This window comes from Pholcus phalangioides, unplaced genomic scaffold (assembly GCF_987345545.1).
Source record: "Pholcus phalangioides strain wild (caught in Gottingen) unplaced genomic scaffold, Ppha-v1.0 ptg000039l_1, whole genome shotgun sequence".
Taxonomy (NCBI): domain Eukaryota; kingdom Metazoa; phylum Arthropoda; class Arachnida; order Araneae; family Pholcidae; genus Pholcus; species Pholcus phalangioides.
The window spans coordinates 18,315,665-18,342,851 of record NW_028301625.1 but is presented as its reverse complement, the minus strand read 5'-3'; the positions used below and the strand labels follow the sequence as shown (position 1 = coordinate 18,342,851).

At 34.7% G+C, this 27,187-nt stretch overlaps 1 protein-coding gene across 6 annotated transcripts in view; it reads left to right on the top strand.

Moving 5' to 3' along the window:
* The window catches only part of Creld (Cysteine rich with EGF like domains), a 164,188-nt gene that overhangs the window by 131,878 nt on the left and 5,123 nt on the right, over positions 1-27,187 (top strand). For 4 of the 6 annotated variants that reach the window (XM_089254047.1, XM_089254046.1, XM_089254045.1 and 1 more), the window contains exons 8-9: positions 20,572-20,658; positions 26,653-26,748. In XM_089254047.1, coding sequence (XP_089110173.1) covers positions 20,572-20,658; positions 26,653-26,748 — 183 coding nt within the window. Of the gene's footprint in view, positions 1-20,571; positions 20,659-21,612; positions 21,704-24,996; positions 25,176-26,652; positions 26,749-27,187 lie in introns of those variants that run through there. The other 2 variants (XM_089254048.1, XM_089254049.1) reach the window with 2 other exon arrangements.

The window sequence follows — 27,187 nt, the reverse complement described above, 5'->3', positions numbered from 1 at the left end:
CTGTGAGTTTGTGTCACCTTGCAAATGCAAAACGTCTATAGCGGATATATTTCTACGTGCGCAGTTTGTTCGTGGAATTCGGGACAACTCGATACATGAGCAACTTTTAGTGTCTGAAATTCTTGAATTCGATGACATCTTGAAGAGGGCAATAGCTCTTGAAGCATCAAAAATCGACTGTCGCAAACTTTCGAGGAAATCAACAAGTGCAACTTTTGATGAAGTCAACAAAGTTGTGAAATCCAGACCAGCAAAACGTGACTCGAGTACCTCGCGAAACACAGCTGTATCTTATCCAAGAAGCAAGAACCGCCAGCATTCCAAATCCAGTTCCAGAATAGACTTTATAAAATTGGGTATACAAAATCTTTGTATTCGTTGTGGTCGTGATAATCACATTGCAGATGATTGCAAAACGAATCCAAAATCTCTCAAGTGCAGTGTCTGCAAGAAAATGGGACACCTCAGAAAAGTATGCATTAAGACACTGCTAGATGAACAGAGCGAAAATCCATCAGAATTCAAATCAACCAATCATATGTCCAATGCTGAAGCTTTTCGTTGTTATGGTGTGCAACAAATTATCGACATATTTCAACACCACGAGCGACCAAAGGATATTGACAAATATTTCATCATGATCAACATTGAAGGTCGAGAGGTAAGATTCGAAGTGGACTCTGGTGCAGGATTTACATTTATTCCACGCAATGTATTCCATAAGCTGAACATTTGAACACAACTTCAAAATTCAACTGTTGCTTTCCGATCATACACTGGTAATGTGTTCCTGCCAGATGGAAAAGTGGATGTGAATGTGGAGTACCAAGGGAAAACATCCTGTGAAGAACTCTACGTTGTTTCCGAGGAATATGATGCATTATTAGGATGTGTTTGGATAAGGCATTTAAAAATAAGCCTAGGAGATATCGACTCTCAAAAACCAGCTGATTTGGGAACATTACAAGTTCAACAAACCAACTGCCTGGATAACATTATTTCTAAATATCCAAAAATTTTTGAAGAAAAAGTTGGTTGCATCCCAGGTTTCACAGTCTCATTGCAGCTACGTGAAAATTGCAAACCAGTTTTCTATAAGGAACGCGAAGTTCCTTATGCCTTATGCGAAAAAGTCAATCAAGAACTGGACACGCTTGAATCCCAAGGAATCATATCCAAAGTTGCAACAAGTGATTGGGGATCACCGTTGGTAGTCATTCCTAAACCTGATGGAAATGTACGACTCTGTGTAGACTACAAGATTGGTGTCAATGAGCATCTTGTCAGTGCCAACTATCCAATTCGTCGAATTGATGAGATCCTGGACTGTCTAGGAAACTCAAAATATTTCTACCGGCTAGATTTGTTCAAATCCTATCTTCATGTTCCAGTAGATGAAGAAAGCAGTCAAATTCAAACTTTGTCTACTCATCGTGGAACTTACCACATGAATAGGCTATCTTTTGGCATCAAAACAGCACCTAGTGAATTAAACAGAATAATCGACCAAGTCCTTCAAGAGATACCCAAGACTCTCTCGTACTATGACGATATCATTGTGCATGGTACCACACGAGAAGAATGTGCTGGGAACCTTGAACTGTGCCTCCAGAGATTACGGGAAGATGATCTTCACCTGAATGAGAATAAGTGTTAATTTTTTCAAGAACGTATCAAATACCTAGGACATACTGTGGAGTTCAAAAAAATTTCCAAAAGTTCTGAGAAAAATAGGGCAATTATGGAAATTCCACGTCCATCAAATGTGGAAGCATTACGCCGATTTCTCGGTATGGTCACATATTATTCAAAATTTCTACCAAATATTTCCTCTGTTACTTATTTCTTCAACTACCTGTTCGGGAAACTTTTCAAGTTAGTGACCGACAATCGACCTCTAACAAGGATTTTTCATCCGCGTTCAAAGCTACCTCCTATGACGTCTGGCCGGTTACTCCGATATGCTAGTTTTCTTTCAGCGTTTGATTGCGAAATTGCGTTCAAGAAAGGAATTGAAAATGCAGATGCCGATTGCCTTTCTAGGGCTCCAGTTGTGCAGAAAAAGACGTCTAGTGACATGGCTATCAACAACGAGATCAATCAAGTGTGTATGGCGTCAATTAATGAAATACCGACACAAGTATTGAATGCCGACGCGATCAAAAAAGCAACTGACTCTGATGAAAATTTATCGAAAATCAAACAGAAAATTCAACAAGATCCTGAACTTTCTTATGAATACACCTTAGAAAACGGAATCCTATTCAAAGGACAGAGAGTAGTAATTCCGAAAATACTACAGAAATCTGTTTTAAATGAACTGCATCGAACACACATTAGCATCACAAAAATGAAACAACTTTTTCGAAGATAAATTTATTGGAAAGGAATCGACAAAGATATTGAACATTTATCCAGATCATGTGAACAGCGTGTACAAATCAAGACGACATCCTTCAAAAGTGCAAGTCCATTTGGGACGAACCAAAGGAAAATTGGGACCGCGTCCACATCGATTACGCTGGGCCTTTCCAGAACAGTTTTTTCTTGATCGTTATCGACGCAAAATCCAAATGGGCCGAGATCAAAATATGTCGAAATGCACCTTCTACACCCTCAGCCCTTGAAATGTTATGACATTTTTGCTGTGCACGGGTATCCACGCACAATTGTTTCAGACAACACAACAATTTTTGTCAGTGACTAGTTCAAATCTTATTGTGCTAAAAATGAAATCTTTCAGAAGCTTATTGCACCTGGACATCCTGCTACTAATGGCTTGGCCGAGCGAAATGTACAGACATTGAAAAATAGATTGAAAACAATGTCTGATGAGCCAAATTCAATGCATGCGAAAGTGAGAGAAATAGTTTTTCGATATCGAGCCACTCCATTGGCAAATGGTACAACTCAGGCTGAAATGTATTTGCAACGCAATATCCGTATTCAATTCGATGCTTTTCGACCCAGGAAACACATTAAGAACACTGAACACACAATCAAGTCCAGACAATTAAGCGTGGGAGACAGAATACAAGCCCGATGTTATATCAACAATCGAACTGTATGAAAACTTGGTACTGTCATTCAGAAATGTGGAAAGCTTCACTATCAAGTGAAGTTGGATGATGGTTATTCTTTCAAAAGACACATTGATCAACTGAGAAGAACAAAGGTTCCGAAAAAGTCAGTCTCATTCTTACCAACTACCAAATTTAATGATAATGAGGATTCTGATGAACAGATTCAACAACAACCCAGATGGCAAGACTTTTGTTACCCAGAAATTCATCAGCAACAACCTCATTACTCCCAGAATTCAGATATTCAACCGCAACCAAGAAACAGCCAGCATGTATTAGTTACAGACCAACCTGATACCCAGCTTCGTAAGTCAACACGGCAACGCAGTTCTCCCTCATACCTGCAAGAGTATATAACAGATTAACTATTCAATTAAGCGTGGGAGAACTGTTGTATCTGGCAAAAAGATATAAAGACAGTGGTCAAGACCGTCCATGTGTGTTTTTTTTTGTCCTGTATCAATCCCGGTCACATTGCCGGTTGCTGCGTTGTCTCTTTGACTATATTCTATACATTAATTATTAATCAAGATTGTTCTCATGCTTTCGTTAATAAATGGTGTATGTTAATATGGCGTGTCTTTTAATCAGCCTCACCTCGGATAAAATATACAGCAAAACTTCTTTTGTAGACACTGGTGGGACAAAAAAAATTTGTCCATAAAAGAAGAATGACCATTAATGAGGGGTTTGAAATGCATACTTTTATTATACAAGAGAAAATCATTATTTGGCCATAAAAGAGGGATGACTGCATCTGATGGGTGTCCGTTAAGAGGGGTTTTACTGTAGTTGAACTTTAAAAAGTATAAAAGTAATCAAGGCCATATAAAAAAGGAGAGGGTCGTATAAACGAGGTTTCACCATAAATATATGGGATTTTGGGAATTCCAGAGAATTATCTGGAAATTTGATTTCCTGTTCCTGAAGTTTTTAAAATATCTGGAATTTGGAAACCTTAATTTAAAGTGTAAATTTTCATTATTCTGTGCACGCAACCCATGAAAATTATCCTTGACATGTTTGAATTTTTTTTTCAGATTTGCCAACATTTAGATTAGTTTCCCAAACTTTTTGTTCCATTGCCCCCACTTCTTCAAAACTTTCTTCTCATCACCCCCCAACTCAAGTGAACCCATAGGATCCTATAAGTATAATAAACCCTAAACTTCTGCAGCCCCGGACCCTTCCATTGCCCATTTTGGGAAACAGTGATTTAAATGGAGGCAATCAGTAGCAATACATGCTGGGGGGGGGGGGGTTAGTCGATGTGCTCTCCCCCACACACACACACACTTTTTTTGTGAATTGCAATATTTTTTACTATTGCAGTTGAATTTGGTTCCCATGAATGATGAAAATATTGTTGGATCATTCTAGAATTTCAAGTGTCATACTGAAAAGCAAAATTACTTATATTACTTTTTCAGTACGAGTCTTTAATCTGGTTTTAATTAAGGTTTTCTTAGTGATCAAGTTCATTAATCTGCTAAATTCAATTTATGAAGTCTCGGAAAACAAAATAGGATCATACAGAACTTAAAAATTCATTTTTGCAACTTACCTAAAAAAATAGTTAATTGAGATCCAGTTGATTTGCAGTTTTATGTTATTGAATTCATATGAAATAAATAAAATAAGTGAGAAATACATAAAAATTTTCAGTTGAATGGAGAAATCCAAATTTATCAGCCGTGATGAATCTCTTTATAGCTAGCACTTTTGTAAGTCTGCAATTTGAATTCACTGAAAGTTTTCTGATAACATGTTTCCCGGTTCAGTTTTTCTATGAATACACTTTCTAAAGTCTTGAGAGAAATGTTGCAATTGAAATAATTTTTTTAAATCATGTTGAATATTTCAGTTGGTGCATTGCAGTGGGGTACAATTAAAATATTCAGCATTAGTTCAGAAAGAATTTTATACTTATAGAGGATCCACCAGAGTATTTTAGGTCATTGATCATTTTTGTCGCACCACTGTCATTTTCTGCACATGAGGGCTAATTAGACCGGGACCTACAATTTATTGCCGATTATGAACGGCTGCCTTGTTTTTTATACTCATTGAGAGGTTGGTGCGCTAACCCCTCGATGGGGGACTCCCTGCGGTAGCAATTTTTTGCTGCGGTCAAGTCGCCGTTTTTTGTTGTACCCAGTGTCAGGAAAGTTTTCTGACAAGTATTTTAGGTTGTCAATCTTGACCCAGTATTAATCCATTTTAACGGAGTTAAAGAATGTTAGGAGAAAACTTGTTGTTTTGGTAAAATGCAAACTCCATTTATAATTTACCTCTTTCTGCAGAGAAATGACAGAGATCATCAAAATATTCTGCAGATTTGAACTTGGAAGTGAAATGTAAATTAACATTGACAATGGTGGCATTAAAGTAAAAATCATCATGCAATGATTTATAGCATAATCACATGCACAGCAAAAGATTTTTTTACAGCAGAATGAAACTGTTTTTCTGCCACAGGTGTGACAACCCTACTTTTAAAATAGGCTTTTTTTGCACCACCAATAATCAGATCTTCATCACTCTTCTGATTTTTTAGAATAGTCCACATCAAAAAGATGGTGTACCACCAGCTATTCAAAAAAGCAACTATTGAAACCCAGTAAATTTACACTTACACCGTATCAACTTACATTAGATTTATCAACTGTGGTACAAAACTGAGGAGAGGGCTTCTAAATCAGCAAAAGCTTCTTCTGTAGACCTTTGGAAACACGGGTTTCCTAAGTAAAACTCTTGTGGAACCCTTGACGATTATGAGGTGGTTCCACGTAACCACACATTGTGGTTGCTTCATAGAATCCAGAAAAAAATTTAATATTTCTAGAATATACAAGAGTGTCCCATAAAGTTCATGTAAAATTTTGTGTTTTAAGAATACTCACTCTGGCAAACACAAAAAATTTCCAAAATAAAAAATGTTTTTAGGACTTTTACTAGAATTTCCCATAAAATATGGATCATATGGCACCCAAATAACTTCCACATTAAACGCAGAATAATATTTATGGCATCTTATCATTGCATGGAGTTGGAATTAGCTTCTTTGCTTAAAAATTTTATATAAAAATCCAACATATTTTAACATTAAATATAAGAATTTATTTCAAGAAAAAAAGACATTGCAGTGCAATGCCTTTCTTTAATTCTTTTCACAATAGCTGATAAGGTTTAGAAAAAACTACTGGAATTACTGTTACTCAGTTGTTCAATCGTCCAATCAGTCTGAATTTGTTTAAATTTTAGTTTTTCATCAAAATTCAAAATAGAGAACAGCTTACACATCAGTAACAAGAATTGTTTTTTATTTACATGCTCTCTGGCTTCCAGGATTTTTTTAGGTTCCATGACTAATTTTACAGAACCTCAAAAAAGCTCTCACAGAAGCACAGGGTTCTGCAAAACACCAGTTGTAAATCAATGACCTAAAAGATAAGTGTCAAAAAATAGATGAAGAACAATGAAACTTCATTGTCATTGTGTCAAAAACCATTTCACAAGCAAAGATTAATTGATGACTGGGTTCTCATCAACCTGGCAAATAAAAGGTTTCAGCAGGGTTGACAGGTTTTTGACAGTTTAAACTGTCATGTCAAAAACCTCATATTGCTTTTCAGTTTAAAAATTCCCAATGAAAATACACACATTGATTGCATGTAATGTTTAAAGTTGCTATGTTACACAAATAATAAATACTTAATATGATCGTAAAATAGTTTTCTGCTCTTTACAGAGTTATTTTGAACAATATGCATATTTTTTTCTTGTAAAATATACATTTTGAATAGAGCACAACATAAAAGCTGAAGGAAAAACTGGAAATGTATTTGATATTCTTCAATTCAAGATGATTCTAACCTTCCAAAATTTCTTCAAATGCTTACATATATGTATTGATATAACATCTGCTGTATGCTTATCATAATAGATAGGTGTTTAACAGGTGTGTATAGATGTTTATAGGTGTTTAAAAGACATTTCAATCCTGCAATTCAGTTCTTTGATTGCTAGATATATTCGAATGGTATGTGCAATAAAAGGGTATTGCCAAAAGTACAATGGTGATTTCCATTATTATTACATTATCTAGATAATCACTGCTACCCAAAACAATACCCTTTTATTGTGCATAACATTTGAATATATCGAACAATCAAAGTACTGAATTGAAGGATTGAAATGTCTTTTAATTTGGCAGTGCTGGCTTGTATATGATGCTTAAGAAACTCCTGTAACTTATTCTTAGTGCAAAAGTAAGAATAACTAAGTTTGACTATGATATGGTATATTTACTAGCATTCATAATGTAGGCTTTTCAATTGAAGCAGTATCAAAATGTTGAAAACAATGCTTTGGGTACATCTAGTCTCTTGCCAGCTCTACTTTGATTGAAAATACTCTTTAAAACTCTGGATTTATACAACCTTAGCTTAGAAATTTTTAGGGGAAAATAAATGAGTTTAATTAGTGTATTAGATGCTGCGCAAGAATTTTTATGTGGAATAAAATTTTGGGCAGATGAGAAAATTGAAAATATCAAAATAGATGTTTTATGCTCAGTAATTATATGGTAATTAAAAATATAAAACACTTTAATCTGCATAAAATTAAGTTTTTTGTTATTTAATATATCTATCAGGTTAAAAAAAAATCTATTTGACAACATTGACCAATAAGTTTTTCAGTTTTAATATTGAGTTGGTTTCTGGGGTCAAAATCCTAACTCTGATCCCCTATCACACATATATCGAATAAGCAGCTCTATTTCATTTAGTAAATTGAACACAGGTAATCAGTAGTTTAGATCAGCGGCTCTCAACCTTTTTTGACTCTCTGAGCCCTTTTTAGTAAAAAATTCTATGATGGAGCCCCACAGGCCCATTTTTTAATTATCCATTAAAGGTACTGATTTATTTTTACTATTTAAAAATATTTACAATTTTTTAAATTTTACTGGGTTTTTTATTTTTCTCGAGCGGCCACAGAGTCCCTGGAGAGTGCACAAGGAGCCCCAGTGGCTCCTCGGAGCACCGGTTGAGAACCGCTGGTTTAATTAATATGGACCTCAAAACTACATAACTGTTCTAGATTCAAAATCCCAAATTATAATTAATATTTTGTTTGAATTATTGCAATATATAAATTAGTGTTTGAAAATAAAACTTAATGTACAAAGAAGTAAGTTCCTCATCATGTTATCAACCTATTGTGTTCAGAATATTATCCAAAAAGTATTCATTTAGGTTTGTGACAGTTTTTGATTGTTTAAACCAGTTTTTGACAGTTTAAACTAGTTTTTCATGCTTGTCATGTCAAAAACCCAACCTTGGGTTTCAGTAAAGATGTTTATTGGACAACTAACCGAAATTAGGACTCGCCAAGAAGCAAAATTTAAAAGAAATTGTACTAATATACATTTTCAATGGCCCAACATTCAAGACAACAGTATGGTTAAAACTAATAGAGTTCTGACATTTCCTTCGCCTCTCAAGTTTGGCATTTTAGGGAAATTCATGTTTCCTTTCTTATCTGTCTCATATAATGTTGACTAATGTTTAGGGGAAGAGATGTTTACATTGAGAGTTTTCTATGTACTCTTAACGTACTGTTACGTAAATTAGCTTTGCAGAAAAGAATGATAATTCACTGTTAAAACTTTTTGTTGAAATTAATTTTTCTCCTTTGTTTATACTTTTTCTATCTATAAATGACATTAGAACACAACCAGTCATTGGTTCCACTTGCCTCATCATTGAGGCAAGTAAAACAAAAATATTGATCTTGAAAAGGGGACACTGAAGAAAACAAATTTGAAACATTAGTCCTAAAAATAGGCATGATATATCTCTTTAACACTGAGCTCGATCGATCGTGCGGGTGAAATACTTTACAAGCATTCATATTTTCAAACATTTTCGTCTTAAAGGGTTAGTGCAAATAATCTGCCGTATTTTTAAGAAGTTTTGTTGACTTCAATATAGGTGATAGGTAAATTAGGTTGAATTTGCATTAATGATAGTAGTTCTATTTACCCCAGTGTAACTTATTTGGTTTTATTTTTTCTAAATTCTATTATGACCAAGTTGGCAGTAATGATAGTCAACTTTCGGTTTACGAACAGCTGGGTTCACCAATAATGAACCGCAATGCAGAGAATTTGTTCAGAAATGCAATTTTGAGAAACACTATAGAACTAACATTAAGAAGGCACCAACGAATAAGGCAAATACACGAAAATACTAAAAGTCCTAATGCTTCCTAATTTCAACACCAATGGGTGCCATCTTCAGAGGAAAATTTAACCACTAGACACGCTGACTGAGTTTCCCACTTTGGATACCAAATCTTAACGCTCAGTAACGCTTTTAGTATTTTCGTGTATTTGCCTTATTCATTGGTGCCTTAATATTCTTGGGAAAGTTTATTAACTCTTCCATAGAACTAACAGTCAGTTACATATATAAGTCTGCATTTTGATATCCTGCATTGTATAGTTCTCATTAATGAGTTATTCAAGTATTACTGGAGCAGAATTTTGGCTATTTTTGACCCCCTTCCCCCACATCAGCAAAATTTAATAAGCTGGGCCGAATCCTACTGCTTATCAGTCTGGAATTGTTCTCTGTCTAGGGGGCTTCAGCTGCCCCCCCCCCCCCAAGAAAGAAAATATTTTTGTAAAAAATTAGAATATTTAAGATAAGATTTCATATGCTGTTACAACAGATTTTTGTAAATTTAAAATGTTTTTGAGAGCTGGTGACTCAGACTTCTCTGAAAGATTTGCCATATGTCCCCCCCCCCCTAACCTTCAATCCACCAGTGTTTCCCCTCCAAAGGTAGATCCTACACATAGACTAAAGATATAATAGACCGTGCACGCTATTCATAAAACTTGTCGAACGTGAAGAAAAGATGTGCAGTATTGTCGGGGAAGAACAGGTTCTGCGCTATTACATTTGGCTCATTTTCGCAGAACAGTGATTTCGTGTAAATGCTAGGATGTGGTTGTAACGAAATTTGACTCAATCGAGTTGATGAAAACTTTCCTTCATTTCTTCAATGAATTTCATTCATTCTTTTGTAAAATATTTAGGGAATGAGGGATTCGAAAAAAAAAAAAAAACAATTCTATATAATATAAACAAATATTGAAAAACAAAATTTTTTTATTTTCCAAAAGGGATAATTCCTAATAATTTAAGACTTGAGTTTTTAAATCCTATTATATATATAACCTATCTCTTATATATACAGCCTATTTCATTTATATTTTAAAATATTCTCTTCTCATTCACTTTGTCACTTTTAATTTCGAAAATTTATTTTAACTAGGGGTTATTAAAACATAAAAATTATCTTCCAAGAACACTAAAATTACTTTAATCATACATTTATTTTGAGTACATAATTATAATGCATCATATTATGTTAGGTAATGTAACACACTTACACCATATTCAGTCATGAAATATTTAAATAATAAGTAAAAGTTTCATTTCCAACATTCTTGAAAACCCTTTTGTAACCTTATCACACAAAAATGTAAACACTTAAATAATATTTCAGGAATAAAATGAATTTTTCAAGAAAATTGCAATATCTCATGGTCAGTACTTTTCTAAATTATAAGAAATGAAATTTCGTGTAGCGTATATATGTAATAATTTAGAGTACGTAAATGTATGTTACATGTCACATATGTGTAACCTCTTCGCTCCAAAAGTATACATATGTGAATCTCATTTTTTTTTTTAGGCATTAAGTAGTAATGATTCTTTCTTCAAGTTAACATCTGAGGTACACATAGTGACTCCAGATCTTAACTCAGATGGTCCTAATAAAGATATTGACTGAAAATTAATTAATCAATTAATTAATTGATTTTTGTTGTTTGAGGGCAATTTCACACATACAACAAACACAAATTAATCAATAAAAAAATTTCTTTTCTGTAATAGTTTTATCTCAGACGTGAAGAGAGGTAAAAATACTATTTTTAGAGGTAGTTATACATTTTTATGCAAAACTGCCATTGTCTAGACGGTGCGTTTTCATTACATTCTATTTAAATAAAATATTTGCCATAAATTCCTCATTCTGAAAAGCATATTTTCTTCAAGTTGAGCGAAACTCGAATAAACTCACTAGCTCGCCAAATCTTGCGGAGACGTATATTTCAGTTAAAAGTTAATAAAACTCATTACTTCAATCATTTATTGCCAAAAAATCTATTAAAACATATAATAATGGCTCATGACATTTGAATTTTACCAAAACTTGGAACTTTAATTGAATTAAATCCAAAATGGAATCGTTAAAAACTGAGACTACATCAGAAATCCATTGAATCGTCAATTTAATATTCCAATTTTTAATTTATAAGAAGGGGAATAAGCAAAAAAGTATTCCCTTGTGAAAGGATACTAGTCCCCCTTTCCTAAACCGTTCAGAACATCAGAAAGCTGCGCAGGTGTTGGCCATTTTAATCAAAAATAAGACAGCGCTTGTAGATCGTCATACGAATAGCCATAAGGAAAGCATTGAAAGCGAGATTCCCTGACCAGCCTTTTGACCGGAGTCACGTGACTCCGGATCTTTGCTTCACATTGTAACCCCTTGCGCGCGCTCTATATTATTCTGACTCTGTGGTCCTACATAAGCCTTTAACGTCTCTTTTCTTCTCCCTCTGGTTAGAAAAGCACCCTAAGAAAATAGACGTGATAATACGATTAAATACTCGACGTTTGGGTTTACCCAAAATTCAAAACGAACACGGCTGTACACGTTTCAGAACTATATGAAGTTCCTTCATCATTAGCAGAAACAACAGCTACTGATGTTGACGTGCTAAAAACGTTTCTGCTACTGATGAAGGAACTTCATATAGTTCTGAAACGCGTATAGCCATGTTCGTTTTGAATTTTGGGTAAACCCAAACGTCGAGTATTTAATCGTATTATCAAACCCAAAAGGTAATCCATTTCTAGACGTGATAAGTCTGTCTCAGTACACTGCTGAGACACCAACTTTAGTAGATACTAGTACCAAAGCTGGCGTTGCTGAGTAGAGCATCTCTGTGCATGTGTGCAAGCAAATTATCAATTGCATGTCAACACTTTTACATCTTTTCACATTACAATTGATTAAATGTACTGTGTCGTTAGCTTGAAATTGTTTCTGAATACACATATTCGACTAGGGATCCTTTAGGTCCCAGGATCAGGACCCCAATTTTTTTTTTTGTAACTCAGAATTTTCTCCAGCTTGACCATATACTCAGTGGCAGTGAGCTTATATTGTACAGGGTGATCCAAAGGTCAGTCAACCCATTCTAAAATATTTTATTTTTAAAATGGTATCAAGAAATAAATCAAAAGAACTATATTAGTTTGAATGGAACAAAATTTATGGATATAAACACAACGTTTATTTCAAAATGTCACGTGTTCCAAATAGTATAAGGTTTTTTGTATGAATTCAAGTGCCATGGTCCCCACATCCTGTAGTGGGGCCCCTCGGTCAGACTTTTAACAGGCCCTGTCTTTAGTTAATTTGTAGCGTTAAAAAACAAAAAATGATGAGAACTGTCCTGGGCCCCTATGTGGGGGGCATGGCAAGTGCATATTCTTTTTGCCAGTTTTCTGGCCACTTTTCTCAGGCACACCTTTTCAATCTCTGATAGAATGGTTTTCTAAATTCATCAATGGAATGGGGATTATTCTTGTATACATTTGCCTTCAGATGTCCCAACAGGAAAAAAATCTGGGAGGTGCCAGATCTGGTGATCTTGGTGGCCACAATCTTTTTGAAATAATACATTCTTTGAAAAATCCATGAATAAATGCAGTTGTTTCATTAAACACATGTCAAGTTGCTCCATCCTGTTGCAAAAATGTTTATTTTCATCCAACAGTGTGATGAATTGGAAGATAATATCCTTGTACAATTTGCCATCCACTGTTTCTTCAAAAAAGAAATTGAAGCCACGCTATTCTACAGCATGACATCACGCACAGATTTTGATCAAATGCAGAGGCTTTTCAGGATAGATGTGTGGATTTTCAGTGCAGAAAATTCTATTGTAGCTGTTAACATAGTCTGTTAGATGAAACCAGACTTCATCTGTAAAGAACACAGAATCACACACGATTATTATCAATACCATTTTCATCAATGCAGGATCTGATCTTTCTTACACTCTTTGAAGGTGAGTTCACCATTTTGCCCTGCAGATCAGTGGTGTGCAAACTTTTTTAAGCACGACCCCCTTTGAAAAAAAAAATTTATTGGTGATCCCCACATAGGTTGACCGTATGTCCCGGTTTTCCGAAACATTCAGATTTTTTGTCAGTGAATGTGCTCTCCTGAAAGCCCTTTTCGGAACACTTGTTGTGATTTTAATGAGGCGATATTGACTTCCAGATATTCAATTCTTTTAAATATCATATAAAAATTTACTTTGTGTTTTGATGTACTTGGTGTCCCTTATGTCATGTGGAAGTGTAGCAAGATGTATGGTCCTTGATTTTCGTATACAGGGTGATTAAGGAAGAATCATCTGATTTCAAAATGATTCTACACTTGAAATCGACTATCAAAAAAAAAAAAAAAAATTCATAAAACGTAGACACATTTCCCCCATATATTCATATATTATGTACTTATCATTCTGTTGTGTTTTTAAATTTTTAAGAAGTATACAATTTTGAAATCGGGTGATTCTCCCACATACTTTTTTGCAAGGACATTGCACATTCATGATTCTGGCATGACAGCCGATATATTGATTATTGTACAAGTAGAATTGGATAAAATCATATTGTATAATACATGGTAATTAACTCAGTTGAATAAAAAAAGGCATGCATTCTTTAAAATAAAAATGAATTTCTTATTTTGAAGTTTTTATTTTCAAGAATCTCTCGCGATCCCCCCCCCCCCCCCCATGGAGTTGCGACCCGCAGTTTACGCACCACTGCTTTAGATCACACATCTCACACTGGCTCAGTAGAGATGGACGTCCACTTTGCCTGCGGTCTTCAACATTTCCAGTTTCTAGAAAATGGGACACCAATTGATATATTGTTTTATTGGCCATAGAAACATTTGGGTATTCATTTTTGAAAGCTTCAATAACGGCTTGAAATGAATGAATTGAGAAAATATTGTTCAATCATAAAAACTCTTTGCTTCTGGCAAAAAACCATCTTGATCAAACAGCAAACAAAGAGCCACTGAAAGTATCAGTGCGCATGGAAAATTTAAAAAGTAGAATTTGGGAAATTATTTTATAATGGGTTGCATGATTTTTGGATCACCCTGTATAAGCAACAGTCTCTTGTGTTGCTCAGTCCATTCTGTTCCGTGTCCTTATTTTAGGTTTTCTAATTTTTACCATTGCTGTACGAAGTGGTAAATGAATGAATCCACTCTCTCTCTCTCTCTCATTACTAAAACAAGCAGCTGATGTGACTCGTATAGATTTGTCTGATGTTCAGAGGTATTGTATTTCCTTATAAATGAATGAAGATACAGTTGACTCTCGATATAATGACCCCCTTCATCCCATCAAAAAGTAGCATTATATTGGGAGGGGGGTCATTATATGGAAAATAAAACATATGATAGTCACTCACATACTGTGAAAAAATTTGGGATTTATCCTACTACTTCATCAAACACCAACACTGGCCATATCGCTGTATTGCAATTTACTGCCATTAATGAGATGGGTTGGAAATGAAGGTGCTGTCTATCGGTGGTCACCTCAAGTCCGTTAGGGAAAATATCTTATCTATATCCTCCCTTGGATTCGAATCCGGGACCCTGACAGCAACCTTCACAGTGATAGACGAGCATTTTACTGCCACGTCACTTGGTCGCAACTTATCCTACTGGTCGTTGTAGCGGAATGGTCGCTATAACGAGCATTGATTGTATGTCTCCCACACTTGACTGATGTTAAATTTTACTGATGTTAAATTTTATTTTCATTGTATTATGGACAGATTGAGTTTTAGGCAGAGATTTTGAAGAGTTTGATACTGAGATTATAAACGATACTAACAAAACCAGACAGAGCCCTGAAATCATTCTCATTTCATATCTTTCATACTATGGTTATTTTTTAAGTGTTAGTTCATAGATTCCCACATTGGTCTTGCATTATGCACGTGAACTTGAAATACACTGTTGAAAAAGCTCATACTAGAAATCTTCAGGATTCCAAGAATGAAATAATTCATTTTACTGTGGGAGAAATTGCTTCAGTTTTTATACAGACTTCTAGAACAAATCAAGTTCATAAACTGGGAGTCAATCGAAGTATTTTATTTTTTTCTTTGTTTTGAACATGTTATATACTTGAGTTTCTTGCTTAACTCGTATTTAGTATATATTTTTAAGCCTTTACTTCACTGTAAATCTAATAATTTTGTACGAGATATACTTGAAAATCCTTGTAGATCTTGCCCTATATATAAAATATCAGAACTGATTACTAGTTATTGATGGAATTTAAAAATTTTCTGGACTTTTGTTATTTTTTAAGATTTGAATTTTTTTTTTGGGTTCATATCAGGTTCTGTATATTAAAAGAAAACATTTACGGAAGGAGTAATATCTTTTCACAAATTTTACCTAATTGCTAACTAGGGAATAATATCCTTTGATTTACATACAGGGTATGATTTTAGTATCCTATTTGAATTTTTACCGAACCTTGACACTATAATCCAATGGTTTGGTACATCGAGGAGATAAAGGGCACCATGTCCGTTTTCATCAATATTGGAATACTGCTATTAGTTTGCTGTACTTTTAAGTTACACTGCACATACGTATAGGACACTAAGTCCTACTTCAATTGGCAACAGATATCCACTTTATAAAAAAATTGTGAGCTTCATAGAAAACAATACTAAAAAAACTTTAAACTTTATTAAAATTGAATATTTGTATCAGAGTAGGCCTGTTGCTCTCTGTGGTAAGACTTTTTAATGGGGAGATTGGCTCTTGCATTCACGCCTCAAAGTTGTAAACCACAGAAAACCAACTTCAGCCAACCACCACTGTGCCACCGATAGGGTATGTAATAATGATAGCAGAGGTGATGGCTACGTTTTTCAATAAATAAATTTTAATTCATCCTCTCTCCCAACTCTACATCTTTTTTGAAACTCCTAGGAGGATTGCTGTTGCAGCATTTTGATCGATAGCTGGGCTTTTCAGCCCCCGAACGTATATCTTCCAGGATGGGACAGGGGGATCTTTGGGTGGTGCAATCGCACAGTGCACCGAAACACATTAGATATACATTACTAATGGAAAAATATCTTCAAGTTACGTATTTAAAAAAAATAACTGCATAAAATATACATGAAAAATGACCGAGATGAGAAAAAAAGTTGAAGGTTTGAGTGTATGAAATATTATGGTTATTTTTCGAAAAGAAAAGACTCGATGGGCAGTTCACCTACACAGGGTGTCCCATCAAGACCACTCAAACTGCGCAACCAGATTCCTTGCTTGGAATTCATAAAAAATGCCCAAAGAACTGTACCTGTACAATCCATAATTTTCGAGAAAAATGCAAGAGTAAAGTATGGGACATCATATCCGGTGCCTTTTAGACATGATTCAAATGATGACTTTACATCATTCAACGGTGTGCTCATTCATACCTCGATATGTGCGGTGGAGTGCTTTCTATGAAAACATCCAAATACCAATATTCGTGTTTCCAGTAAAGTTTTCTTTTCTTGCACCAGATATGACATCATACTTTTCTTTAGCATTTTTCTCAAACTACGGGTTGTGCGGGTACAGTTCTTTAGTCATCTTTTATGTGCTCCAAGTGAGGAATCTGGTTGTGCAGAGTTTGGGCAGTCTTGATGGGACACCCTGTATACGTACAGTACACTGCAATTTCGGTCAGATAAAAATACACATTGAGTTCTTTTCCTTACGTTTACTCCTGCAGGAGATTTTGGGAGGAAGACAACCTTCTTTTTCTTTTGTTTCGCTGTAAAAAATAAAAATAATGGAGGAATCTCTCTCGGTCACCCAATTTTTCTACGAAAGAGACCAAGAGTGTTTTCCCATGTTGTAGGGAATATTATAGAAATTGAAGGTATTTTTTTATGTAGGAAAGATTTTTTGAACCGGAGGCCTTTCACATGCTTCTTTTTTCCCGACTTGCATTAAAAATGCAGAATCTAATCGCCAACACAGTACAGTATCTCAAAAAAAATATATATTGAATAAATATTTTGAAAAAAAATTTAATGAATTAAAACCTATATGATTTGCTGACCATTTTAAATAAGAATCCTGCACTTGGGCTTCATTTTTACCTGTCACACAAGGAGAAACAAAAATGTGCTCTTTCTGACACACGAGAAATTGGTTGCACTGGGTGTGTTCTGTAAAGGCATCAAATCCAAAGTGAAAGGGAAAAAAAAGTTAGGAAAAATTATTTGTCTGCTATATATAGGAGGGGTCAAGTCCGAGGTAGAAAGGGCGAAAAAGCTAGGGAAATGATTTCTGCCCCCTCTAGTAGGAGCGCCAAATCCGACGTAAAAGGGCAAAAAAAATCACAGAAAATGATTTCTGCCCGCTTTAGGAGGGGCATCATATCCAAGGTAAAAGTGAAAAAAAATTTTGGCATGATGTGTCATGACATAAAATATCACTGTTCCAGAAGATAGGAATGTAAAACGATTGCTATTTTCCCGTTTTTTATGACTTTTCAAGTGGGGTTGAGTCATTGATTGCTGTTAAAAAAATAATGTATATAATATAATGTATAATAGTATGTGTATGCATTGCAAGAGACTATTGACACTTCAAATTCGTAAATGGGGGACGGGGTGATAACACTTTCGAGGGGATATTTTAGTGACAGCTTCTTGCTGTGGAGTGGTCAGGCAGCCAATGAAGGATGCAGGAATGTCGTAATCACTAATCAATGCTGAGATTGCTTGACAAGATATGCCAACCAACTTGCAAGGAGGACCAATAACCTCAATATAAATTCAATTGAAATGAAAATCTGCTGATCCTAGTAAAATTTTCACTTTTAATTTTAAATTAATTAATTTTAATTTTAAATTAATTAATTTTAATTTTAAATTAATTAATTTTAATTTTAAATTAATTAATTTTAATTTTAAATTAATTAATTTTAATTTTATTAATTTTCTATAAGTTTTAAGAATTTTAATCATCTCGAAGAAAGTCATTTTGAAGGTGTCACTTCTTTCTGTTTTTCTCTGTCCTCGATGTGAATCTTGAATAAGAATTAAACAAAACCTATCTAATTTTCCTGCTTATAATCTGCAGATGCAAACTTTGTTAGTTTGAAAAGAAAGGCACCATATAGTCCGCAGCGGTATGTAACCCAAATGAGAAAATTTTATTTATCAATATAAAATCTGTCTCAAGGAGGGCGGGGGGTTGTTTAACACGGTTTTGTAGTGAAAATGTCAATTTTTGTAATGGCATCTATAAATATTTAAAAAATGTTTCTGTAAATTTATTTAATGTAATTATAACTAATCAAACTTCTCTCATAAAAAAAAAGCTGTAGGTAAGACACGGTGGTTTATCCATACTAAAGCCGCTTCAAAGTTAAAACTTTTCATGCAGCTTTCATCCACACTAGACACTCATTTCCAAAGGTTTTTTTTTTACTTCAATGTAATTTTTTTTAAACGTATAATTCACAGATTATGTGCAGCAGAATAGGGTAGGTTAATTGAGATTTCCATAGAAATAAGGAAATAAAGTATCTCACATATCCAAAACAAGGGGGGGGGGAGGCAGCAGCAAATCCATTTCAAATGATAGAAATTTCAGATATGTATCTTTTCTTATATTTGGAATGAGGTTTTTTAAGCTGATGAAATAGGGAATTAAATGTATGTTACTGGGTGAATGTGTTATAGCAGTAAAGCATATTCGTAATGCATACTCACCAATCGTCTCTGCAAGTTCGGTAAATTTCGCAACATTTATCAGTTTTACTGGCTATTATTCAAAATTCTTTTCAGACCCTGTATGCACAAACGTGCGGGTTGCTTTTTTTTCACTTTAGATATTCTTTTTTTAACCTCAGGGATTGTTATCATTGAGATTAAAGCCGAAGTCCCTGAGGTTAAATAAAATCTACAGAGAAAAACAATCTCTTCCCAGTGCAGTCTTAATGCATGGGCCCACCGAGTCGTGGCTCGGGAGCCTCAAGAGTAGAGGGGTCTCACGAAAATGAGATCTAGTTAAAATTTTCTAGAATTTACTAGGTAGGGCCTCAGAAAAACCACTTGGCCCTGAGACCCATGATGCTCTTAATGCCCTGCTCCTTCCCCAGGGCCGTAATGTGCTTTCTTGTTGGCAGTGTTTTCTTGGAGTCTCCTTGAAATGGTTATGCTCAGAAAAAGAAGTTACAAGTGCCCCCCCCCCCAAAGTTGCTTCAGAATAGTTACAGACCTGCCCGAGTTGCAGGGCTCGGTGCTTTAGCTGGTGTTTGCCTGCCCCTTCTGTTTCTTAGTACTGGGTCTGAAAGGGATAATTTCAAATGAAGTTCATGAGTTTTATAAATATGAAAGAAATCATACGGAATCATCACTTTAATTTAACCAATTTTATTGTCAGTTTAGCCTGTACGTGATGCATGCACTACATGTATTTTACCATAAAAATTCAATTAAAATAACTGAAGAAGATAGATCCTTTGTGATGAGTATCCTGCATATATGCATGATGATCTGTTTTTTTAATGCTTTTAAATCTTAATTAAATCAAGCAAGTTGGTTTTTATGCTTGTTTACAAGTTAAATAGCAGTAGTTCCATTCTAGGGAAAAACTTTTTTCAACTTCTTTGTCCCTTTATATTCAATTGGGGGAAGAACAGGTTTGGGGGCGATGGGGACGATCCCCACTAAGAACCTGATAATATGGGAGAATGAATTTGTCCCATATTTTACGGGACATAATGATTAGCAAAAATCGCCACTTCCGACACATCAGTGTGGAACTGTGCCTGGAGGAGGAGGGCACCACTAGGTCTAAGACCGGCCCTGGACAAGGATGTGCATATCTAGCCTTACCATGATATCGATTTGAATTCTGTGGCGAAAAATGATTGTTTTGGTGTGTTGTACCACCTATTAGAAAATTTGGCTGATGTTTTTCCTGAACACCTTTTTTTAAATTATTCAATGCCTATGAAACCAATTTAACTAATGAACCTTTTCATGTACTATTGTATTGTGATAGATAAGATTGTAGATTTAAATGAAATTATGAATTGGAATAAAAGTGAATGGCTTTGAATAATGACCATGATGCATTATTTTCTTCAATGCTCACATTTTGAAATATCCTTAAGATCTTCCTGCACTATTTTTTATTTTCTTATATTTATGTAGACTTTAAAAAAAATCATTCTAGTGATATTTTTTATATTTATCAGATTTTGATGAATGCATTGACTCTCTGCTACCAGTATGTAAAAGAGGTACTTTCTGTGTCAATTCGATAGGTTCATATCGATGTGTTGGTAAATTGGTTTTTTTTTCCTTTTTAGATTATTTAGTATAGTAACCCTTCATTATATTGTGCATGTCAGTAGACAAGGGAAAAAGTATGATATACTGAAAGCGTAATGTAACCCATGACTTAACGTCAATTCCGATTCTAAATTTTGAGCAGCACCTTACAAAATATTCAAATGTGCATTATAATCAAGCACAACTTAATGATATTTCACAGTGCTCACATTTTGAGAAGTAGTAGTAAATGATGCTTAAAGTGAATTCCATCTGACTGAATAATTTATTAAATACTCCATCTAACCTTATTCAGCTGTATTTGTTGAGATTAAATGCTGTATACCTTAATGTATGATAGCCTTTCAGATAAGTTTGCTACATTACCAAAAGATAGGTTTCATGTGAGGGTTTTCCGGAGAGTAACACCTAATCCATAATTAAACAACCAGGAAGGATTCTTATATGGCTATCCTTATGTGTGGTCCCTATCTATTACCGAAATCAAGCATACCATTCCTTCTATTTTAAATCACATTGTAATGTGTGATTACCATAAAGACTATAACTGCATAATGAATTTAACAAACTTCTCACATTATAAACACTTAATTTTTTCTTTCTTACGTGAGCCATATTTTAATTTCAATTTACCATTTAAAGTTGTTCGCACATTCTCCCGACTAAGATGTAGTTTATCATTCTTGAGCGACAGTGGTGAATTTGCATTTTATTACAATTGGGCTGAGATCTATACACTTTATACTTCTGGACTCAATGGAAATATTTGTACACACCCTATTTTATTGTAGATATATTTTACCACACTGCGATTATATTAATTTTATCGCAAATGGATTGATACATTTACTAAATATTAATTCATCCAATATAAATTTTATTTTAGATGTACACAATTTTTTAACAATATTTGTCTGAAATTAATGTTTAATTTTTCTTTCCAGTTTCTTTTTAAACAATTATGATGTAAGGTGTTGCCAGCCTTTGTAGCAGGACAGTGGGCTTATAAGCAAATAAAATGTTATGTTATGTGTATTTTCAGTTTCATGTTTTCCCAATCGTAGAAATTCATCCTGACAACCTCTTTCACAAGGGATATACACCACACGATAAAATATAATCAATAAATTTAATAATTATTACTTTTACTGATAATAATCAGTGAATAACAGTAATAATTTACTGATTAATTTATGTGAAAAATTCCAATTAATGTATAAATTTTTAAAAATTAGTTTGATGTACTTGGATTTACACATATCCTATTCTACATTCGGCCGAACCAAAAATTTGACAAAAGGGCAGAATAGTAATCAAATATTTGTCCCATCTCTAATACAGGGTGTCTACCATCACAGAAAAGCCACAAAGTTCAGAAAAGTCACAAAATTCGAGTGAAGGTTACAGATTTTTTTTGATTCTTTAGAGATCTTCCCCCCCCCCCTCCCCTAAAATCTAGGCTTTGGAGAAGCTGTGGTATTCAATATTTTTTTCTTCTCTCATTTTATTCCTACTTTTTTTGCCCAGGAGGGATGGAGATGGGTAAGTAGCAACAGAAAAGAACAATGTGTAGTCACCCAACATTGGGGCAGACATTATATGGGTGAGGCAAAAAAGCTATTTAGACTGGATGAACAAAAAATAACTTTTCTTTATTTGCTTGTCCGGACCTTTTAACATCTGTAATATTCCCCACTAAAGCAGTGTTCTCACGATCGTGTGATAATTTCTAGAGGAGGAGGGAGGAACTGTAATAGACCATGGTATAGTATGGAATCCTCTTAGGAACAATATTGGTTTTCCGTAGAAAGCACATGCCCTTACCCCCACATAGTGGAGCAGGGCTTTTGGTTCTTTGGTGGGTCCTCAAGCTACAGTTTTCAATGGGTGGGGCTTCTTTAGTGAATTTATGGCATGAAAAAAACAATGGTGATATACCCGAGCCTTAGGACTGCAGCCCTGTCAGCCCCATCCTTGTGGGGGCCAGGTGAAAAGGCAAAAATTTTTTCCCGTGAAGAAAGAATTTTTTTTATCCCGTCGATCTTTACTGACTAGCTTTAGCGAACAAAAAAATCGTACAGTATACGCATGCCACAGAACAAGAGCATTCAAGAGAAGACACATCTGACTTGTTCACCATTGTGTTGGGACACAACATTTAGACCAAATTTAAAGGAATACCACAGTGTTTTCGAAAGTGTGAGGCACAACTTTCAGGAGTTTTGTGGCAAGCTGAAAATATTGATTTGTGCACCTATTTACGCTTTGAAGTGGTTCTTTTATATGGTGAAAATGGCTGCCAAACTTTTTGGGAAGCTGTCGATGAACGATGTATTATACGCAAGGAAGGCAGCTGACAAAAGAGAACCATTGGAATACAGTGAAAAGCTTACGATCTCGATCCATATCTAGACATGACGATAGAGCAAATAACAAGTGTCTAATATTGGAAAAATGTGAGTAAGAAAAGGGGGGAGGGAATATGTGAAATTCGTGATTCTGAAAGGCCCTTGGTTGGTCTAATGCAGTGTTTCTCAACCGCTGGGCTCATTTGTGCACATTTTATTTAGACTGCGTTTTCTTATTATGCACATCCCTGTCTGGCGATGCCCATAGATTCCTTTCGACAGTCGGCGCCGATCGTTGAACCGACTGAACAAACTGCTTAATCAATTACACTGTGTGCTCCATTCAACATCATTCGGGTCTTTTGCTCTGTTTTGAGCCCACTATTGCTATGCATTGCAGTGCAACACTGCTTTAGTGCACACAGCTTAATATCGAACAATAGTGTATTCAGTAGTTTTGCAATCGTAGGGCACGTTTTCAACGAGCATGGGTGCTCCCTTGGAGCTTGCTTTGGAAAGTTTTGTTGTAGGTGGCAAAGAAACTCAGATAAGACAAAAACATTGAGGGTTGAGGATCTAGGGTTGGCAGATGTCCGTATATACGACTCGCAAGGGCACTGGCATTGAACACTAAAATTTAAACAAATCCTTTTTAAAAGGGATGGACAATACAGTAAAACCATCTGGTTCACCTTGGCTTATTTATATCATACCTTTTGTAATTTACACATTTTTCACTATGCTTTTGGTAGTGGTATCGAAAGAGCGTCATTCTTAAACAACTTGCATATCTTCATAATTTGCTGTGTATATTGTCAGAGACTTGACAGACTGGACTGTGGAAGACCCCCCAAAAAAGAATGCAATATATTGTGAGGATAGCAGAAAAGAATTATCTGTGGACGCTAAGACCCTATTTTGGCCAAAAATTGTTGTTGTAACCAAGTAATTTCTGTCATTGTTTTGGCTCGAGTCAATCTTATAGGGTACTGAAATAGTGCTATGAAAAAAAATTCTAGGATTTTTATTATGCTGATTCTGTTGTCTATAAGAGGAGTACCCTCCCCATCCTACTTTTTCTATTTTTTTAAGTGGGAGCCCTGCGAATGAAAAAAAGTCACAGAATTTTGCTTTTGGTATTCAGTAGACATCTTGTAATATTTCCTGCAGTTTATAAGGAAAACAAGCAAAAGTAGGAAGATAGAAGTAGTTTTGAAATCGGTGAATAACTTAAAATAACTAATTTCCTAAAGCAACAACAAAGTTGAAGAGAAGAAATTCCAGAATTTGACATGTTCAGCACAATAAATTACTGGAAGTGGGAGGTCTTAATTTCTATATCTATTCCTATATACAGTGTGAGACATAATTATAAGACACTCTTAAATTTTATTGAAATCACAAGGAGCAAATTAAAAAATATAAAAATTTCAAGCTGTTTTATGATGGTAAAAAGAAACTTTATACCAAATATTGGAAATTTAAAAAAATATTTTCATGTTATTTTATGGAAAAACAGAAAATGTAGTATGGAAAAAATTATAAGACACTTACTGATTTTTGAGGGAAAAGTAAAATATAATTCAAACAAATTACATATAAATTTATCAAAATCAATATTTTGTACAACCACCTTTGTTGCTGATCAAAGCAAAAATGGGATTTGGCATGGATTCAACCAAATCAATGAGTGTCACAAGAGACATCATCCCCAGCATGTGATATGGTGGCTTTTAGATGCTTGATGGAAGAAAATTGCCTCCTACCTGCCCCACAAGTTTTCCATGGGGTTGAGTTCAAGGGAACAAGCCGGCCATGAAAAAACAATGTTTTCTTGCTTGAACCACTGCTTTGTGTGCCTTGATACATGAATTGGAACGTTATCTTGTTGTAATATGCAATATTTGCCACAAAAAAAAAAAAAAAAAAAAACTTTATATATACCAAGTTGCTCCTGCAAAAGTTTTACATACTTTTTAGAATTCACCGTTGATGGTAGAAAAACTACATCAGTCTTTCCTTGGGCAGAAAATGCTCCCATCACTAAACCACCACCCATTTGACAGCTCATTAATTGCAGCGTTGCAGACCTCAAAACATGCCAATATGAATGGAAACATCTGGATTTTATAGGAGAACAGCAGAATGCCACTGATGAGTCCAAGGCATGGTACGTTTTGGCAAATGATCCTGTTCATATTTCAAAGTTAATAGAGGTTTTTTTTCTTAATTTTCATGAATTTGATGTTACTTGTAGAACTTAAAACTCTAGAAATTGTTCGTTGTGAACACTGAAGTTGTAAAGCAGATTTTATATTTCTAGATGACATTTTGCTCCTTAATGCTAGAGCACAAGCATTGCGCTTTGATGGGGTGTATCCAGATCGTTTTTCTACAAAAACACATTCCACGGTTTAAAAAATTTGTGAAGGCACATTGAGAACATCCAATTTTATTTGCTATATACATTTTAGAAACACAGGTGCCATGCAATAGCAAAATTTCACGAATTTCGCTTTTCTGCAGCACTGTACACTGTGGCATTTTTCTACTGATGAGGTAGTAATAAAGAGGGAATATTTTTATTAGTTTGTTATCCAGTAACATAAAAAAATTGATTTGCATAAAGTAATGCAGTGCTACACTACTATAAAATGGTGGAAATGAAAATATCTTATATTTCTGTCCCACACTAATTTCTTACTGCAATTCACAAAAATATTAAAATATCAAAAACTATTTTTCGGACATTCTTGTAATTTCACTCACAATTGTACACAACATGAACAATGCATTTAATTGAGATTCATTATTGTGGAAATACTCTTTGTTTTTTTTTTTTGCGAATATTTATAGCATCTTATAATGTCTTGCATTGTATGTTTGCATCCAGTGAATAAGTGCATGAAATGAATAAAATATATTTTTTATAGGCATCAATTAACATTATATAGCTACCAATACACTGCATTTATACAAATACAAATACGAATACAACGCCACAACAGGCAAATTGCCCAACGAGGTGGCTGACTTAAGAACATCATGGATCCCCGAGCCCCTACCTACTACTGCTACACCACACATGCACCCCCCCCCCCCCGCGGAACCCCCAACGAATCGGTAAATGCGGGAATGTGCGTGTACATGTAGTGCAACCTGACGTATAGTTTGTTTCTGTGTAATGCTTGTTACGTGTAGTGCTGTCATCTGCCCCCAGTTTTACTAACTATGAGTGAAGTGTTATGGTTGAATGATTTACCGTTGTAGGACTGTTGCTCTCTGTGGCGAGACTTTTTAACGGGGAGATCGGCTCGCATTTGCGCCTTGAAGTTGGGAACCACAGAAAACCAACTTCAGCCGACCACCACTGTGGGGTTCGAACCCGGATCCTCGCATCGCGAGTCCGGCACTATAACCACTCGACCACCACAGCGACATTTGTTATGAATCGTTAGTGTTTGAAAATATTAGATTAAAATTCCATTAATCAGTCAATCAATTAAAATTTTTTGACTAACCAGTTAAAATTTTTAATTGATTCTCTTAGCCTCAATCATTAATATGTATTATACATACACACAATAATTAGTAAGTCAGATTCTGTGGAATTTCACATAACTTCTATTCTGTTAGAGTGTGACAAATCATGTGATGGTTGTACAGGAGATGGTCCAGATATGTGTGAGAAATGTGCTGATGGATATGTTACCCAAGATTCTATTTGTGTTGGTAAGATCTTTTATGACATAAAACTTTTTGTAGACATAAAATTACATATCGTGAAGATATTTTTATGGACTAAAATTATACGTGGTTTTTTTTTTTTAAATTTTTCAGATACCAAGCATTAAAGTAGCATTATATTGATTAAATTTCTGTCTTAACAATATTCTGCCCTTTGTGATAAAAAACATTAAAATAAAATAAAAGTATACTACATATCATTATTTTACTTATTTTGCAGCTGGTAATGAATATCATCTTTTAACGTTACTTTTTTTAAATAAAATTTTCTGTGAGCAGTATATGGTTATGTGATTGGTTGTCAGTTTATAAATGAATAGTATAAATTTAGTGAATTTTTGAATTCTCTGGGTCTGGTGAATATTAACATCAGAATGCTTACATACACACATATATAATGCTGGTTGAATGAAATTAAAAAATT